At 28.3% G+C, this 18,959-nt stretch overlaps 2 protein-coding genes across 2 annotated transcripts; one reads left to right on the plus strand and one right to left on the minus strand.

The window, feature by feature from the left end:
* The first annotated feature begins 363 nt into the window (after window positions 1-363).
* Window positions 364-5,649, plus strand: LOC131951711 (neurogenic locus notch homolog protein 1-like). The gene is made up of 11 exons (XM_059314069.1): window positions 364-376; window positions 490-609; window positions 864-1,088; window positions 1,915-2,175; window positions 2,994-3,122; window positions 3,293-3,405; window positions 3,844-3,908; window positions 4,178-4,344; window positions 4,649-4,765; window positions 4,907-5,042; window positions 5,206-5,649. The coding sequence occupies exons 1-11, from the start codon at window positions 364-366 to the stop codon at window positions 5,354-5,356; spliced, it is 1,497 nt and encodes a 498-aa protein (XP_059170052.1). The 3' UTR covers window positions 5,357-5,649.
* A 7,741-nt stretch (window positions 5,650-13,390) lies between these two features.
* LOC131951712 (neurogenic locus Notch protein-like) lies at window positions 13,391-16,293 on the minus strand. Its single transcript, XM_059314070.1, has 7 exons — window positions 16,170-16,293; window positions 15,933-16,049; window positions 15,420-15,513; window positions 14,977-15,099; window positions 14,405-14,662; window positions 13,823-14,077; window positions 13,391-13,588 (listed from the first exon to the last, which is right to left on the minus strand). The coding sequence occupies exons 4-7, from the start codon at window positions 15,041-15,043 to the stop codon at window positions 13,488-13,490; spliced, it is 681 nt and encodes a 226-aa protein (XP_059170053.1). The 5' UTR covers window positions 15,044-15,099; window positions 15,420-15,513; window positions 15,933-16,049; window positions 16,170-16,293; the 3' UTR covers window positions 13,391-13,487.
* Between the last annotated feature and the right edge of the window lie 2,666 nt (window positions 16,294-18,959).

Consider the following 18,959-nt stretch of genomic DNA (forward strand, 5'->3'; position numbering starts at 1 on the left):
TTTTTACATGTATACAATGAATTTTAGTTGGCAGATCATGTGGTATTAACACATGTATTGCAATTTTTCAATTGTTGACAAATCTTTAAAAGAATAATACCATAAAAATAAACTGGTATGGTAATATGTTGTTAAGAAATAATTATTACGTTTTTATTTTGTGAAATTTAAGTTAGCAGCCTAAATCAGAAGTGTCCTGCATCAAACATCTGTCAACAGTTGTGTGTACTTTCAAATAATACCCAGATTTGTTCATGCTTCTCTGGATACAGCATGATTAATAATTCCTGTGTTGGTATGTTTTTTTTCTTGCTTCTGTTATTTTTTTTTAAATGTAAAGTCAAGTACAATAAACAATATTGAATGGCAATTGCAAGTATATGAATATAATTTTTTTATAAAATTGAAAATATTTTTCTCTAATTTATAATGCACAATTGAATAAGGAATTACATTATTACATGTTCTTCTGTTTAAATTTTTTCTTAGATATAAATGAATGTGAAAATAACCCTTGTGTTGGTGGTAGATGTATCAACAGTAACGGATCATTTTCATGTTCCTGCCAAAACAAGACAGAACTTTTAGAAGATAAAAAAACTTGCAGAGGTAATTATCCATGTTTATATCATAGCATGCAAATAGCTTTTGTTGACAAATGAAGAACAAGTAATTTGAGTTACTCTGTAATTAATTTTTACTGCATGATTAAAGATTTCAAGGCATGGCATTTTGAATTGATTTTAAATAATAATAATGTTATAAAGCAAGCTTTGTTTTATTCTATTTAAATTGCATTACATTACTTATTAATTAATTTAGTTTTTTAAAAACAAATTACCTGTTTCATTTTATCTCTACAGCTTGCCAATACGGCTTCTATGGCCCCAACTGTGCTGAAAATTGTACCTGCAACACTACCAACACCAAACCACAAATCTGTTTTATTGAAAATGGAATCTGTGATTGTTTAAATGGCTGGACTGGTGATGACTGTAGTACTGATGTTGATGAGTGTAGTACAAATGATGTTGTATGTCCAATCAATGCAGAGTGTGTCAATGCCCCTGGTTCTTACAGATGTGTCTGTAAAATAGGCTATTTCAGTTCCAGTACTGGTTGTTTGTGTAAGTTAAAATGTATTATTTGAGCTGGTAGACAAATGTAAATAATAGTTATGTGTGTATAAAGTCACCAACTTAAGTATAAAAAATATATCAAAAATTTACTGAAATACAAATACTAAGCACAGTGACTATCAATGATTGCATAAGTTTTCTGCACACTTTTTAAGGTGCATTGAAGTTTTAAAGATATAATGGCTTAAAGAGCACAAACTCATATTTAAATTTCCTGTACATTTAGTTTGAGGCCTTAACATGGCCAGTTTAGTAGTATCATATTTTTAGCGCAATTTCCATACGGACAATTGCGATTATTAACTCGTCATTTCTGGATGGATGGATGGATGTGTGTCCGCAGCTTTAAGTGGTATCTCCTCCTCAACGAAGCAATATCGAGGACTAGTTCCAAAAGCAAATATGTTAAGCAAGTTCCAAGGATGGTTGTGGGCCAAAAAAATTCCGGGAATTCCTTCCTGGATTTCCCGGAAAAGCCAAAAAACCTCGAACAAATGCAGTTTTTGCTCCATATCTCGGCAACCAGACCTTTTAGCGACTTAAAACATTTACCAATCGATTCCTGCCATAATTTAGACCAACATTGCTGAAGAAAGTTTTCAAAAATATCCTTTCGTTCGGTCACAAAAAATTAATTAAGAACATTTAAACTGAGCATCGTGTAGGCCTAAGATGATTTAAACTGAGCATCATGTAGGAGTTTATAGGAGTTTTTTTTTAAAATAGCACACAATGTAGATATTTCTTATAAATTTTGTCCTACAATCTATTTTAGCATTTGATGAGAACCACTATGGCCAGGACTGTAAGAAGATTTGTACATGTGTAAAAGACAACAGCAATAACTGCGATGCTGCCAATGGAACTTGCACATATAAACCAGGCTGGACTGGCTCTAACTGTGAAACAGATATAGACGAGTGTTTGAACAACAGCTACTGCCCAGATATACATGATAGTTGTTTTAATTTAAATGGTTCTGTAGAGTGTAGATGTCATCAAGGATATCAGAGAATTGGTGGATCTGACTGCCAAGGTGGGTATTAGACAACTCAAAGTAGAACATTATGGGTAAACCTCTCCATTCCCCCTATAAAACTAACAGACTCAAATAAAGTGAAAAATTAAACTTCTTTTTCATCTTAACTTTTAATTTTGTATTATTGAAGAGAATATCCTCCTTCACATGTAAGTATAACATTTCAAAATTTAGTTTGCTGTTTGGCCAATCAACACTGACTTCAGCCTGCTTTTCTTTGTTAATTTGTTTTTATAGCCATTGTCCACCAAAAACAATTTGCAAGACAGCAGTTATTTGAGTTAGGAGTTTTCTCTGGAGCCTTTTCTGCCCAGGGTCAGAAATCTTGATTTCTGGAGTTAGTAATTTAATGCTGTCATGCCTAAAAATCCAAAAAAAGTAAATGACATATTGGGATATTTAACTTCTCTATATTTATGTACTTATATCATAGTTTTTGTTGTAATGAAGCAATGCTTAATATTCCCATTATTAGTTCTTTTGTAGTCAATCTGAATCATAGTTCTGAGAAATGTTCACAATTCTTGTATGTAGGCCAATATTTAATTAATACATTTTCCTTCCCTGTACTTTCAAGACTGATTATCTAGTTTTAGAAATAAATAATAATTCTATTTATCTCACCAACTCTTGGGTAATAATTGCAAATAAAATAAAAAGATTGAAAATAAAAAGCTATTCAAAACTCTGTTTAAAAAATCAGATGTTTTTTTTTTAAGTTATTAAACTATGAATAAAATCCTCCAAATATTTTTAGCTGTATATCAAAATTACAGAATGTGCAAATGTAGTCATATTATTCTAATTGTTTTCAGATATAGATGAATGCTTTGATCCCACCTACTCTTGTGATGAGACAAAACAATGCATAAACGCACAAGGCTCATTTGATTGTGTATGTAAACAAGGTTATCTGTATGTCAACAGTACTGTTCCCTGTAAAGGTTGGTATTGGTGTTTTTTCAAAAACTTGTCTTATAATATTTATCCATAACTGGTGTGCACATGCACTTTTTCTTTTGATGCACAATTATTTATTGTTTTATATGAATCAATGTTAGTCTTCTTTTGTTTGTTTGCATTTAAATAACATTGTCTGATATATCTTCTTCAGTGAATTTTCAAAGCTTTTCAATGCAGCTAAGACTGAATATTGTACCAGACCCTAATGTTTTTATTTACAACACAAAACAGTTCATCTCTCTAAAATTCAGCATTGAAGATAGTGTAAGGCTATTTATAATGTTTTACAGTTGTTTTAAAATATACTATAAAATATAATAAATGAGATTATCCATATATCATGTCATTAATTATTTTTGTCATTTTACCCGCTCCAACCATTACACCTCATCACAAAACACATTACCAGTTAAATGATATCACATTTAAGAATAAATCCTCCTCCCTCTAAAAAGGCAAATTTTATTCCATGAATTTGTGTATATTTAAATTCCAATGAGATAAGCAAACATTTTATATGATGATAATTTTTGTAACAAAAAGTAAGACATCTATTTACTCAAAGTTTCTAAAACCCCTTAACTTCTTTGTCACAAATGTCTGAAACTCGACCCTTAAGAGTCTGGCCTCATTTATGCATGACTTGTACGTCCTGCTAGAAAAGTATTACATGTAGAATTTAAAAGAAACAAAATATTTCAGCTAAACAAGTTAGGTGGAGATAAAGTGGGAAAAGAATTTCTTCCATTTGTCATTTCAAAGTTTACGTAAGTACAATAATATTTACTATATTGTAGAATGAATATTTTTCACAACTATCAGTATTAGTAAATGATCTTAATGATGTCATATTCAAAACTAGAACTGTTTCTTTGAAAAATGTATTTTAAATGAGCACTAAGAGTTAGGACAAAACCTAATTTGTTAACAATACAATTTTTAAAATCACTTCAATTTAGTTCCACAAATGATCTAGCAAATTTGTATTATATAATTGCCAAAAATGAACAGTTTACCATTTTGTAACTTGTTGCAGAAATGGCTCTATCATAGTTCATACAGCCATTGTGGTAGACATGACTTATACCAGCACTCCTGCATATTCTGCATCAAAGTTTGCCATCAGTTTAAAAAATAATCAAAATATAACTGTTGGTTCTGATATAGTAGAAATCATGAATATTTTAATCCAAAATCAACCAAGTGAGTTGTAATTTCAAATTATTGTGAAATAAAAATTGTTGTTGCATTTATATTATGTTTACATAGGTAGATGATTTGTAAACAAAAAGTTTTAGTATTAAATTTTATCTAAAAGCTTAAAGCAGTTTTTCTTCCAAGTGCCAATAAAATATTTACTCTAAACTATCTGCATTATTCACATATTAAACAATCTTATAACTCTGGAAGCTGTTTTATAAAATGTAACACTTATCTATTTTAAAAAGTGTTTCACCTGATGTTAATCTACTTTATGCTAATTATCATGTTCATTATTTATTATTAGTTCCAGACAAGACTTGTGACCTGTACACACAGCTCACACAAGCTTGTTTATCCAGTGATAATTGTTATAAGAATCCTCAGAATCTTACAGAGTGTCCAACAATTATAAATGATACAGGTATATTAAAATGGACAGTATACTATGCTAAATATACATATTTAGCTACATTTGTCTTTAGGGAATGAGAAACTGCTGGGATGTTATTTAACTATTCCTCATGTGTGAATTTTACAGTTAAGATATTTATTTTATTAACAGACAGATTGCCCTTAATTCTGGGACTTTCAATTGGGATTGGTTTGTTTATTATCATCATTGTGGTTATTGGTGTGTTTGCTTTTGCTCATCAAAAGAATTTAAGCAAATATCATCTATATTCAAAGCCTCTCAATGAGTAAGTATAAAATGTAAATCATGTATTTATTTGTAATTTTTTTATTATTATTAATTTTCTAAATAGTGTATGAAATAATGTTTTAGATTTAACCAAACTTTCCTTACCCTAATTTAGCATTAAAAAACCCAATGTTAAATAACCTAAATTAGTTTTTTTTTAGTAATAAAAAGCATACAAAAGAAGAAACAAGTTATCAATCCTTTGAACTACCTCCTGTCATGGAAAGTGATCCAGCCGCTGAATGCTTAAAGTATAATCCAGTTCTTTCTCCTTTTAGTGAAGCTATATATAATGAAAACATGATGTACTGAAATACTCAAAATTTCATATTTATTTAAGTATTTAATGTTTTCAAAAAATATTGTACTACCTGCATTAATAAATAATAAGTAGGCTTACATTTTTAAAAACTGATAAACACATTGAATTGATGGCTAGCAATTATGAATATTATAGATAAATATAGGATTCATTTGGACTGTATTTAGCAATTCATTGTTAGACTTTGTAAAAAGTATTTGCAGTTAGACTATTTATCGTAAAATTGTTTAAAAATTGATACATATGATTTTGCTTAACCTACATATTGAACATACAACAGCTCTTTGAGAACAGAGATTTTACAAATTGCATTACAAAACTGCTGTAAAGTAGCCTTTGCATTTGAAAACTATTAATTTCCAACTTGGATTGTAGGCTGTACTGTCATAGGCTAATGTATTATTCTTTGCTCTGAATAACTTTGCCAAAGCAATTTTGGCATGATTTAATTTAGGTTTTTTTTGTGTGATGTTTAAAATTCTATATTTGAGCTTGATATGTGTGAAATGGAAATAAACATATACACTATAGCTTACCTATATGTTGTCATGTATTCATAGCAGTAACAGAAAATTTGTAGACTAAATGCATCAGCTAACACCACCAACATTGGTTGATCAAAAACTTTGTACAGGTGGAAAGTTAAATTTAAAATTTATCTTTCATTTACTCTTACATATAGCCACACTTATAGTTATTTTTTAAATAAAAGCCACGAATGCATTCTACTACCAAAGATCATATAAATATTATGATGATTTGATCATAGTTCTGGTTATTGCTAAAATGACTATTACCTTTTAATTAGTCTTGTTTGCTATTTTGATTAATTTAAGTAATGCATTTTTAAATAAAAATGATTCATTTTCAACATTTATAAAAATACGTTAAGTTAGGCACACTTCATCTTTTTACCTTTTCATGTATTGAGGAAGTATTGTAATCGTGCACAAAATTGAAATTGCGATTTTTATAAATGTCTACATTTTACACCTTCCTGAGGCAGAAAAAACTTAGTTAGTTTCCAATTGTGTCCATATGTCTGTGTGTGTGTATGTGTGTGAACATGATAACTTGAGTACCATTACAGCTAGGTTGTTGAAATTTAATATATAAGTTTTATATCAAATTTGTAGTTCTGTATCAACTTTTCAGCGATTTCCGTTAACAGGAAGTGAAAATTATTCATCTTTCGATTTTCCAAAAATCTATAGCTTGAGTACTGTGCTGATAGATAAAATTTCACATATAAGTAAAAGATCTTATACTCTGTTTCTGTCAAATTTTGATCAATTTCCAGTGAACCTAAATAATACTTTACGCAATTTTTGTTTTCTCTAAAAACGCATATGAAGTACTAATGTTCTGAACTATTATACTCATATCATTTGCTGTTCTTTTTTCTCTGAAATTCTATTCTATTTTTAAAAGCTAAGTATTTAAACGTTGATTAAAAATTATGACTATATCCCAAGTTGCCTTCTCCAGAATTGTTATATAAGACTTTTTGAGAAAGTTTAGACAAGATCACTCCTGCTTTATTTTATTCATTTGATGGTATTTTAGTCAATATAAAAAATCTGTTTTGTAGTTTATTCAAATCAGTCTACACAATCGTTAGAACGATAATGAGTTATTCTGAAAAAAAATTAGCAGTTTAATGTTAACTTAGCTTATACAATTTAAAAACCATTTCAAATTATTTACTTCTTGAGAATAATAAATAAATTGCTTTCTCTAACCATTAAAATTTAAACAACAAATATTCAACAAAACTTACAAGCAAATAGATATTTAACAGATAAAACAAATACATCTTTAAAGTTAGTCATTCTTTAATGTGCCTGATAAAATATTTGATAAAACCAGTCTTGTTGTGAACTGTTTTAGAACTTGAACAATTAGCATGTTTTCTATTGCTTGGAATTCCATTACATTCACTATTTATATATACTATCAACTTTTGTTAAAATGAAATAACAAATATTTTATCTGCTTTGGCTGTAACACTACCCACAGTTCTTTTTTTTTTTCTCAATGACTCATCTGTGGGCTCAGCTTTGACCTAGGGATAGCATACTACTTGTATGTATTCTATACATTTCACTATTTCATTGGAAACAGCATGATGTATACATTGGTTCTTATATTGCTGCTATTATTGCATTTGCAAGATTAATTGCATTAGTGTTTTCTTTTGCAAAACAGGAAAATTATGATTTTTCTGATCTGTATTTGAAGCAATAGTATAGGAAAACATAATGTTCCAAAATTATTTAAGTACATAATAGAAAGGATGACATTTTGATCAAGCAGTAACAAAGCTATTAAGAATGGTAGAATATATTTATTTGCATATAATTACATCTCTGTTCACTATACTATATGGCACATACGAAGTTGACTCTTATTACTTAATTGTGTTGGAGGGCACCCTTCCAACACTAAATTTAAGATAAGAAGAAGGGGAAGGAAGTTTTAAGCATTAAATCTTATGTAATTAAAAAATTTAACATGAATAAAATAAATTTAATTTATATTTCTCTGTGTATTTTAATTTTTTAAATATTGATTATACTGATTATATTGTAATAAAAAAATGAAAAAAATAACCAGTCTTATGCTTAACTTTAAGAACAAATTTTATTATGTGAGTTGTCTTTCAATTTAATAGTCATCGGTTAAAAATATATTTCTATACATTTTAGCTATAATAATATAGCCTAGCAATGACAGAATGCAACCAGTTGGAGGGTCTGTGCCTTTTCCACTGGGAATTTAGTATATTATAATTCAAAATTTCACTGTCACATGAACTAAAACTTTGACAGAAATATCTTTAAAAATAATAAGGATTTTTTTAAAAAGTGGTTCAACATATTAATGATACACAATATGAATTACTTTCTAGCTATGGTAAAAAAAAATATAACATTAAATTAAAAATAAAATAAATTAAATACAAAATCGAGCATACGTAGTAGAAGGGCTGATGGCCCTCAACTCAACATGTGAAAGCCAGAAAAAGGAGACAGGTATAAGTTTTTGTTACCGATCCTTTTATCATATTAGTGATGGGCTAGTCCCATATGCTTTTTACATAGATTGAGTCACTATCTCAATTTAACTCATTTAAATAATGTAGAAAGGCACTGCATAAAATCAAGCCATCTTTTTGGACATGGGTAGTAAAAGTGGAAAACTTAAGTAACTTTAGACCAGCATTTAAATTCAATACTATTTGAACATCTTGTGTAAATTATTATAATACTGCTTAAATTAAAACCAAGTCTAATGAAATATTTCCATTTCTCAACAATTTAGGACCAAGATACTAATCACTAAAACTGTAAGACACTTCATACATAGAGAGTGTATAAAATGTCGGAAATTAGTTGTCAAATAAAAATGCATTGAATTTCATACATTTGCTAGACAATCTATAGAATACCTAAATCAAATTAGGCAGATTTTAGAATATTATTATGGTTGAAAGTGCAAACCCAGACATAAAGCTATGCTGTCTATTTGGATGCATTATCAGGAAACTGACCACTATAGCAAAGAATTTCATCCATCTTAAATGTTATGAATAATAGGGATTTTCAATCTGTGCTTCAAAGTGCATATTAGGAAGCTCTCTTTTACCTGCAAAGCTAGAGTATGTAAAGTGTGTCTCATAACATCTCACCTAAACAAGATATCTTACAACAAGGTATACAAACAGAGAAAAAAATAAAAACATTGATTAAAAAGTGTACCAACAATACAAATGAAAGAAACATGCAACGATGAAGGTTAAGCTGAAACCACTGTTGATAATTAAAAACATGAATAGATGTGTATTTCAAAGAATCCTTTTTTTCTTCCACTAGTTTTGTGTGCTTAAACGTTTGGATAAAGACCATGTTGGTTTTAAAATAGAAGGTTAAGGGGTTAATATTTGAAGTTAAATTTTCAGTTGTGATTGTTTATTGGACTTTTCCAATCTGGATGTTTCACGTTTAATATGAGCAACTTTCTAATTCAGTCTTTACAGTGCATATGCATTTCATGTAATGCCTAGAAAAATTATAGAACACAGATAATTCACACCTTGCCTTACAACAACAGAGATTGCTAAATTGCCTAGGTATTCCATAAATTCTAGGATTTTATTTGTTCTGGTGACATATAGGTGTATACAACTCCATGTAAATTTTAATATATGAATGAAACAGGCAAAGTGATGTACAAAAAAACTATTGTTTATTATAATTAATTATATCATACTAACGATTACTTATGTTGTTAAGCATAGATTAAGTTCAACTGTTCACTTGTGGATCTTTTCATAAACCTGTGGGTAAAAAAATTTAAAAATATGTCATCAAGGTAGAGCTTAAGATTAAAAAGCATGAAAATTTATTTTAAAAAAAACCCTACTTCTACTTCATCTGAACCAATCATTGTGGTCATTCATAATAAATGTATATTTCCAAACTTTGTACTACTTACATGTTCCATGTCTAAGTCATTAGTTCCAGATTCAGTTAGTTGATGGTATGGATTGTGAATTTTATCATATTCTGGATTAGTGGCTATTTCATTATAAAGACTGTTAGCCTCTACCGCTTTGTTGGCAACTTCATTGTCTTCTTTGATGGGGATTTCATTGTATGGAGAGTTGTTTAAATCTGCATTCATAACAATTACACTATTTTGATTATTCTGTATTTCATTGTATGTACTGTTAGTTATTTCTGAATCCTTAAATGGTTTATTGTAAGCGTGATAGTCCTCAGTTGTTTTGTACACAGCGTCATTTGGTAATGGGGATATCAGTTGTCTTAGAAAAAGATTTAAGAAAACATTAGAACTCTGCATCTTGAATGTGCTTCCATGACAGACTTTATAAAAGGATAATTTCACCACAGCATTATTATCACACAGTTAAAGGCATACATTATTTTTGCACAATCATTGCAGATAAACTTTTAGTGATTTACATAATTACCAAGATCCACATATTAACTAAGTTAAAATAATTCATCAAAATGTCTTATCTTGACTAAATTTGTGCTATGAAACCATTATGACACATTCATTACAAAAACTTACGGAATAATTTCAATATATTCTTCCTTAACACGTTTATGTCTTCTTTTTCTATAGTACAAGATAACAAACACCACAACAGCTATTGTGATGATGACAAACAGGCTAAGTCCAACTGACAGTCCAATTATTAATGCAGTTTTGTTTTCAGCATCTTAAAATAGTGTATCTTATTTTATTATTTTAAATAAGTATTTATAGGACAAACATAATTATAAAGTTACATGCTACTTATAGCCTGTATTGACATTGTAAGTAATATTACCCTTTCAAAAGCTGAGGGTCAATGGGGTAGATAAAATATAGTTCACATGTTTCTATTAACTTGGAATATGAAGGGACAGTGTGGTCAGGATTAGGCTCAGCCACCTTTACTTTTCCTAATGTCATATATTCAATTTCAAATATATAAAATGGTAAAACAAGCACAATAAAAATATATTTATAGTTTAAAGAGAACAGTGTTATATAAAATGAGTTTGCAAATTCACCATAAATTCTGCATATTTTTTTTCATTATTTTTAATGAATTACCTATGATTTTACATGATGCTACTGTGTTCTCTTTGTATGATGTACTAGATGAGCAGTTCTTTAACACAGAGTACACTTCACATGAACTTGGTAACTTTTTCACTATTTACAAAAATGTGTAAATGTGAATCAACTGTAAAATCATCCATCTTACTTAAGTATATTTCTATTACACATTGTCTAAATTTCTTGTTATATTATTTTTTTTAAAAGTGATTGAATAATTATGAATATTTTTATTATCAACTCAAAGTTTAAAAAAATGTGTTAAATAATATTTCATTTTACTTGTCTGATACTCAGACACTAAACCAATATCATTTATTATTCTGAATATCTGTTTAAAGTCTAACTGTTTCATAATGAAATGTATTTAAATTTTTTATACACTTGAGTTCATTGAAATGTATTAGACAGAGAAAAAAAAATATAACAACTTGTATTGACTTACATGAAGTGTTACAAACAGAAACATCTAGTACTTCAACTACTTCAGAACCAATTGTCAAATTTCCAGCTTTGTTTAGCTCAAAAGCAAATGTTGACGCTGGGTCTGAGTTAGAGTCACTGTACAATTGATCAACCTGTAGTTCTGTATATGCAATAACTGATCCATTTCTATATGAAAAAAAATGTTTAAGGTATAAGTTGTCTTTAAGAATATAATATTTTACTTTACTATAATGTATTGGCGTATATCAACATTATAAATGAATTCAAGGTTTTATTTTAATGAAGATATAAAGTAACAGTAATTACATCACAAAATTAAATTTGTAAAATACTTACACCAGTTTTTTTATAATGAAAGGCAAAATAGCTTGACCAAGTTTTTCTTTACCAAATTTAGTTAACTGAAATAAATGTTGCAAGATCCCTTTAAACTGTTTTAAAACCAAAAGTGATTTAACGTTGGTTAAATTCCATTTCAAAGATCTACACAATTACAACAAAATTGCTTCTGTCGCTGATAACTATTATTTAACCAATATATATATATCAAAAGCTTTCAAAGAAATATTATGGATATTTGAAACAATAATATCCTAGATGATTATTTTATCTTAATTAGACTAAATAAAGCACAAAAGCAACCCTTCTTAACTTTCTAGTCTAGATGTATGTTTTATAATAAATAAAACTTACACTATCTGCAATTTTACTTGATAATTCTCTTGATTCTCTCGTAGTGGAAATAAACAAGAATGGGTTTATTTTTTCATTGGGATACTGAAGTTGAACAGTCAATGGGAATGAAACATAATTCACTGTATGGAAACATCAGCAGTTGAATCAGTTGATTACATAATAACTTTGTGATTTTGATGTTAATAAATGTATTTAGACATCATGTGGCATTTTATGGTCTGCACATGTCTAGTCACATTATAAGAGCATTATATTCCCTGGAATGCCTATTGGCTCAAGCACTAGAAACTGAGTGTTGGGTCTCTGATTGATTCCCCTATGGGACAGCTTGGTCTAGAGGTAGATCGCTAGGCTAATAACCCAAAAGTCTCAAGTTTGAATCTGGGTTCAACTCAGTAGGATGTCCCCGAATCCACTCAGCTCTAAAGAGTACCTAAATCAAATTAGGGAAAGTAAAGAGATCACTGAAACAGATGAACTCTAGGTTATCTACCCCATATGTCTTAAGCACGAACAGGAAAATACGATGATTAATTCTTTTAGAATTCACCTATGCCAATCTACTTTCTAAAATGTACAAAAATAAAATTATCAGCTGATTTAAAAAGTCACCTGTACAAGCAAATTTGTCATTTGTTTTTGTTAAATGTCCAGGTTTACAAATACATTCATATGATCCTTCTGTATTGCTACATGTTGTAGTTTTGTAGTCACATTGGTAAGATGGATCAAGACACTCATCTATATCTGTAAATGTAAAATGTTTGAAGTGTAACTTAAGCAGCTCATTTAGATTCAATTTTAATGAGAGCAAAAAAAATGTGAAATTGAGATGCTAAGTTTTAGAGCAAAGTATCATTTACGACATGAATAGGAATATTAACTTACGTATTGGACAGAGTGGCCTAGCGGTAGAGAGCTGGACTGCTAACCCAAAAGTTTAGAGTTTGAATCTGGGTTCAAGTCAGTACACCGTCCCTGTCCACCCAGCTCTGATGGGTACCTTACTCACATTAGTGTAAGTCAAGGGGGCTAGGTATAGTACTGACCACATTATCCCTACATATATTGAGGCTACAGAAACAGGTGAACTCTACTTCACTTGCACCGTAGACCATCAGGTTTGAAAGGGAACTTTACTTTTATAAGATAAATATCAATGATAAAATAATTTATCTGACCTTTGCAAAGTGGGCCAATTAATTTTCCAAATCCTTCATCACATCTACATTCTGCTGATCCATTTATATTAAAACAATGGTCATCAGCATCTGGACAGTAGCAAGTGTTTAAACATTCATTAATATCTGTCTCACAATGAACTCCAGTCCAGCCGGGCTTTCATGTACAGGATCCATCAATATTATTGCATTTCTCAGTGTGAAGCTGAACACAATTACACTTTTCACTGCAGTCTTGACCAAATTTCATTTTACTACAAGCTAAAACAAATATTGTAAAATAATTAAAATTAATTTTTAAAACTTTCATTTTCAATTTTTAATTTACAAAACAATAAGTCTTAAGGCTTTTCAGTTAGCTGTGTCAATTAATGTTTGCTCAAAACTGTCAATTTTTTTCTTTTTTTATAATAGGTTCTAATATTAATATATTATTTGGGCAAAATAAAAAATTAAATAATAAATGAAAAATAAATAAAAATGTAAAATACTTACGAGTGCAACCATGGTTTGATTTAAAGAAGCCTTTATCACAGACACATCTATATGATCCCAAAGTGTTAACACAGTTTGAATTGTTCTGACATGGATTGATTTGGTAGTTACATTCATTTATATCAGTATTACAGCCTGTGTCATTCCATCCCTTTAGACACTCACATGTTCCATTCTCAGGAAAGCAAATACCCTTTGTTACATTACATGTGCAATTTTGATTACAACTGTATCTGTTAGTTCCATAATAACATTCTGAAAACACATGGTAACAATGTAGGTTTCTATGACTCTATCTGTACACTTAAATGAATAATTAGTTTAATAATAAGTCATTATTATTACCATTTCAAGGGAGTTATTTGTGTTTAAATTGCTTAGAATTTATGTTTTTTATCTTTAATAAACAAAACAAAAATAATTTTTTCAGAAGCATTTTTCATTAAAATATAATTAAATGGTTAAATATTTTAATAATTTTACTTAATTGGTGTATTAAAATAGGTTCAAGAATTGGTGATTAATAATGATGTGTATGTGCCTTTAAAAGAAATACAAAGATAAAAAGGATGTTCACATTACCTGTGCATGTATGATTAGTTAAGTCAATGTATCCTTCTTTACACTGACATTCAAATGATCCACGTGTGTTAATACATGTAGACAATGGCAGACAAGGAAAAATTTCACTAGAACATTCATCTTGATCAATCTCACACCATGTCCCAGCCCAGCCTGTTTTACATTGACATCCAATTTCAGCATCACTACTTGACGTGCCTTGTATGCTGCAGTTACATGTAGTTTCGCAGTTATCTCCCCAATGATAAGCATCACATGCTAGATGAAAATAAACATTAAAAAATTATGGTTTTTTGGAAAACATCATTTGCATTATGAGAACTTATACTAAACTATATTATTGCTTTAAATATAATATTTTCAGAAACAAAAAATTATATTAAAAACAAATAAGAGTGGCAAAATAAAAATAGAACTGTAAACTATAGCAGTTTAAGAAAAAATATTCACACGCTTAAATAGCATATGCTGGAAACAATGTGATGTACCTGCATTATTATGATTGTACATGTAAGGAGAGCAAACACAATGCAGTCATAAATTACTACTCTTTTAAAAATAACTTATTTTACCTCGACAGCTTAATTTATCATTTTGCAGTTTATAGCCTACAGGGCATGAGCAGTTGTAGGAGCCCATAGTATTAACACAGTTTCCATCACACTTGTTATTTTCTGATTTGCATTCATTTACATCTAAAAAAAAAAAATTTGATTAGTGATTTATTTTTAATTTTTACAGAATGGCTAGATATTTTCTAGTAAAATGTTTATAGTTAATTTTATTCTTAAAATAATGTGTTAATTTCATAATAACAATAAAATGATTATTCTTTTTGTTGTTTTTGATAGAAATATTTCAAATTGTTTTAAGTTGAGGAACAGAAATGTTTTACTAATGTTAATAAAACAGGGTTACTAAAACCTACTTGTATTTTATTATTTAATTATGTTAAACTCCAATTGTTAAAAATATAGTTGAAAAAATGTCAATTTTAAACAATGCACTAGCTCACCAATGCAATCAAAGTTATTAGTGCTAAGAGTGAAGCCAGTATGACAGAAACATTGAGGTGCAGTTAAGATAAAAATTGACGCAAGGGTCCACAGCTGAAAAAATAAAATTGTTGGGTCACAAGGTATGGCACACTAAAATTAAAATGTAATGTCTCTTTTAAAAGTTTCTAAAGTTAACAGTAATTTTATTGCTGATGCACACATTAAAATATTATCTTAAAAATCTGTTAGTAAATTAATGAGTACATATTTTTTATTTATAAATTTTTTTTTTATTTTAAGAGATTTTTAAAGCAATTTAATTTTTTTTTAAAAGTTTGAGTATATATATATATTAGTAACCTCAAAATACTTATTTCAAAATGAATTCTTTAAAATTGTATAAAACTGTACTCAATTAAATAAATATTATTTTGTTATGTATAAAGTTCATTATAATGAATATGTTTCAAAATAAAAGCAAAACAATATCGACCATTATTCTAATTATATTATTATTAATACTGAATTACCTATACAATCAATGCCATCTTCTTTCAGAATAAATCCACGTTTACAAAAACAGCCTTGAGTGTCATTATTGCAGCGATATGTGCATGTTGTGTTGACTGATTTACACTGATTTATACCTTTAAATTAAAAATAAAGTGAAGATTAAAATATTTGATTATTCGTCTCTTGTTTACTATCCTCATAAATGAATAGTATCAATGTTAAGATTTAAATAAATTTTAAAAAATAATGTTCACCTGTTTCTGTTTTAATACATGCATTTTTGGAGCTATTAAAACCAGGATAACAGGAACAATTAAAACTTCTTAGAGTGTTGGTACATAACTGATCACAGTTATCTAGTTTATCAGCACACTCATCTATGTCTAAGATATTTTTACAATGAATAATATACAAAATAAACAATGTGAAATACTTTATTTTAAAATATTCCAGATTATTACATCGTAATATTTAATTCTTTAAAAAATGATAACAAAGGTAATTTACTCTAAATATTAATAAATGGTATATTATATGTTAAGATGACAAATGTGTAGTATGGATTCTTTATGAATTTTAACAATTTCTTCATATTTTGTTTATTCTATTTTGATTTTAGAAATAGAAAAACTACTTGCCTACACAATTGTTGTTTACAGTTTGGTAACCACTCTGACAGTGACACAAAAAGCGTCCATAAGTATTTTCACTGTCAGCATGAGAATCACATGGTGAAGTTTGACATTCATCAAAGTCTGTTAATACAATATATTTAATAATAGTCTTAATATACAGTGCATAAGGAATGTTGCTTAAATTACATGTATAATTCTTTATTTATTAGTTTTACATAGCTAACAACTTGTTTTTAAAAATAGTGTCTACTGTACTTTGTTCAGTAAATGTTTTTACATTTATAATTTTTTAAAAATAATTTAAAAAAGAAAGCAGACAAATTATAGAAATACTCTTATTTCAAGAGTTATAGTTTGCTTTTGTCTAGATTGAAATGCATTCCACATTTTCACTGTGTAGCTCTAAGTACCTATCATATTTAATACTATAGTGTACATTTAATTTGCTTAAAATATCACTATCGATTATTCAAATGCATGTAGTAAACACACTGAGTTTACATCATACCCAAAAATATTTAAAATTAAAATATGGAAAAAACATACCTTCACACTTGGTTTTAGTAATGCTAAGATTAAAACCAACAGGGCAATTTTCACAGTTATAAAATACTCCAGTAGCCTGATTTATATTGTTTGAAAGATTTGTACAACCTAATGGGCAGGGCTTATCAGCACAGCCATCAATAATTTCTTCACAATCAACTCCTATTAAGAATTATAAAAAATAAAGTTGTGAAGGTGTATACAGACAGATCTGTTTACTTTAACTTAAATTTTGCAAACTGATTATTGCATAATATAATTCAAATTTATACATATAGCTGTAAAAATGTTATAAAGAAAGAATGTTATTTAGGCTTATGCAGAAATTCTATTAAACTTCTATTTATTATAAATCAAAGTAAAACTAATGCCAAACTATACAGCTTACTTCTATTTAATATAAATCAAAGTAAAACATCTGCCAAACTATACAACTTCAATATATTTTAAAAGCTCTAGCTTTAAACTTTAAAAATGTAGGAAAACATTTTTTTTTAAGTTATATATTAAATTATCAACATGCCTCTATATGTAGAGTTACAGTTGCAGATTGCATAGGTAAAATAAGGAGATGAGGTAGGTCTGGTAACAGAGAAGTTACATGATCCCTGATTACTGCAACCAGTACAGAGAGTAAGAGACAATGGGATAACTTCTGACTGCATGTTTTTATCATCAACAGCTGTTAATCTGTGGGAGAAAATGTATCGTATTTTTGCTTACTCTATCAACATACAAATATTTATATATATATTTATATATATATATATATATATATATATATATATATATATATATATATATATATATATATATATATATATATATAAATATATATATATATATATATATATAAATATATATATATATATATATATATATATATATATATATATAAATATATATATATATATATATATATATATATATATATATATATATATATATATATAGATATATATATATAAATATATATATATATATATACATATATATATATATATATATATATATATATATATATATATATATATATATATATATATATATATATATATATATATATATATATATATATATATATATATATATATATATATATATATATATATATATATATGTAATGTGCTCTATAAGAATATTCCATCGATAACTTTTACCAAAGTAACCTTAGCCATAGATCTAACATTATCCACACATTTTCTTAACCTATCTTTAACATTTCCTAAAATGATTCATATGCTTATTTTCATTCATCTTATTTTTACATCCAACCTTTATCCCTAAACCCATCCCAATCACAAACTTTACAACAATTGAATTTAATTCATCCCTGTCCAAAACCAATACTTTTTATTCTAACGTTAAGACTAACCCTGTATGAATCCATAAAACTAACCATAGTACTAAGGTTATGCTTAATGCTAAGCCTAACCGTAATCGTAACCATATTCCTATAAAAACGCTTTCAATATACTATAAGTTTTTACTATCAATAGTTACTGGCAGAGGGCGCGGGAAAGAGTCAAATAGGGGATAATTGTCAGGGGTGTAGGGTCGGTGGAGTCGGTTGCTAAACCTGCAAGTCCTCAGTTCGAACCTAATCAAGATAAGACTCGATAGCTAGGGACACCAACCCATATAGGAGGTAAAACACCAAAATGTAGTAACTGCTGCCTTGTACTTTTTTAATTTGGTGGAGAAAGGCCTTGGAGGCAAATCCAAAAAGAAGAAGGAAACGGCACATAGGGCTAATGAAAGTCTTTGATACATAATATTAAATTGTTGTGAAATCCCGTCTTACATTACAACTAACAACAAATAAGAAAAAGAAGAATACAGGGATGCAATGTCCTACTACCA

The sequence above is a fragment of the Physella acuta genome, unplaced genomic scaffold (genome assembly GCF_028476545.2).
Source record: "Physella acuta isolate Inbredline_101_S28 unplaced genomic scaffold, ASM2847654v3 ptg000822l, whole genome shotgun sequence".
NCBI classification, from domain to species: domain Eukaryota; kingdom Metazoa; phylum Mollusca; class Gastropoda; family Physidae; genus Physella; species Physella acuta.

What these genes read in the sequence shown, in the direction of transcription:
- LOC131951712 (XM_059314070.1), bottom strand. Translation starts at nt 15,043, where the DNA reads ATGGGCTCCTACAACTGCTCATGCCCTGTAGGCTATAAACTGCAAAAT. An exon ending in TGATAAATTAAGCTGTCGAG is followed by an intron (nt 14,663 to 14,976) that starts GTAAAATAAGTT and finishes ATTTTCATCTAG; the next exon opens with CATGTGATGCTTATCATTGG. An exon ending in ATCAAACCATGGTTGCACTC is followed by an intron (nt 13,589 to 13,822) that starts GTAAGTATTTTA and finishes TATTTGTTTTAG; the next exon opens with CTTGTAGTAAAATGAAATTT.
- LOC131951711 (XM_059314069.1), top strand. An exon ending in AGATAAAAAAACTTGCAGAG is followed by an intron (nt 610 to 863) that starts GTAATTATCCAT and finishes TTATCTCTACAG; the next exon opens with CTTGCCAATACGGCTTCTAT. An exon ending in TGGTGGATCTGACTGCCAAG is followed by an intron (nt 2,176 to 2,993) that starts GTGGGTATTAGA and finishes AATTGTTTTCAG; the next exon opens with ATATAGATGAATGCTTTGAT.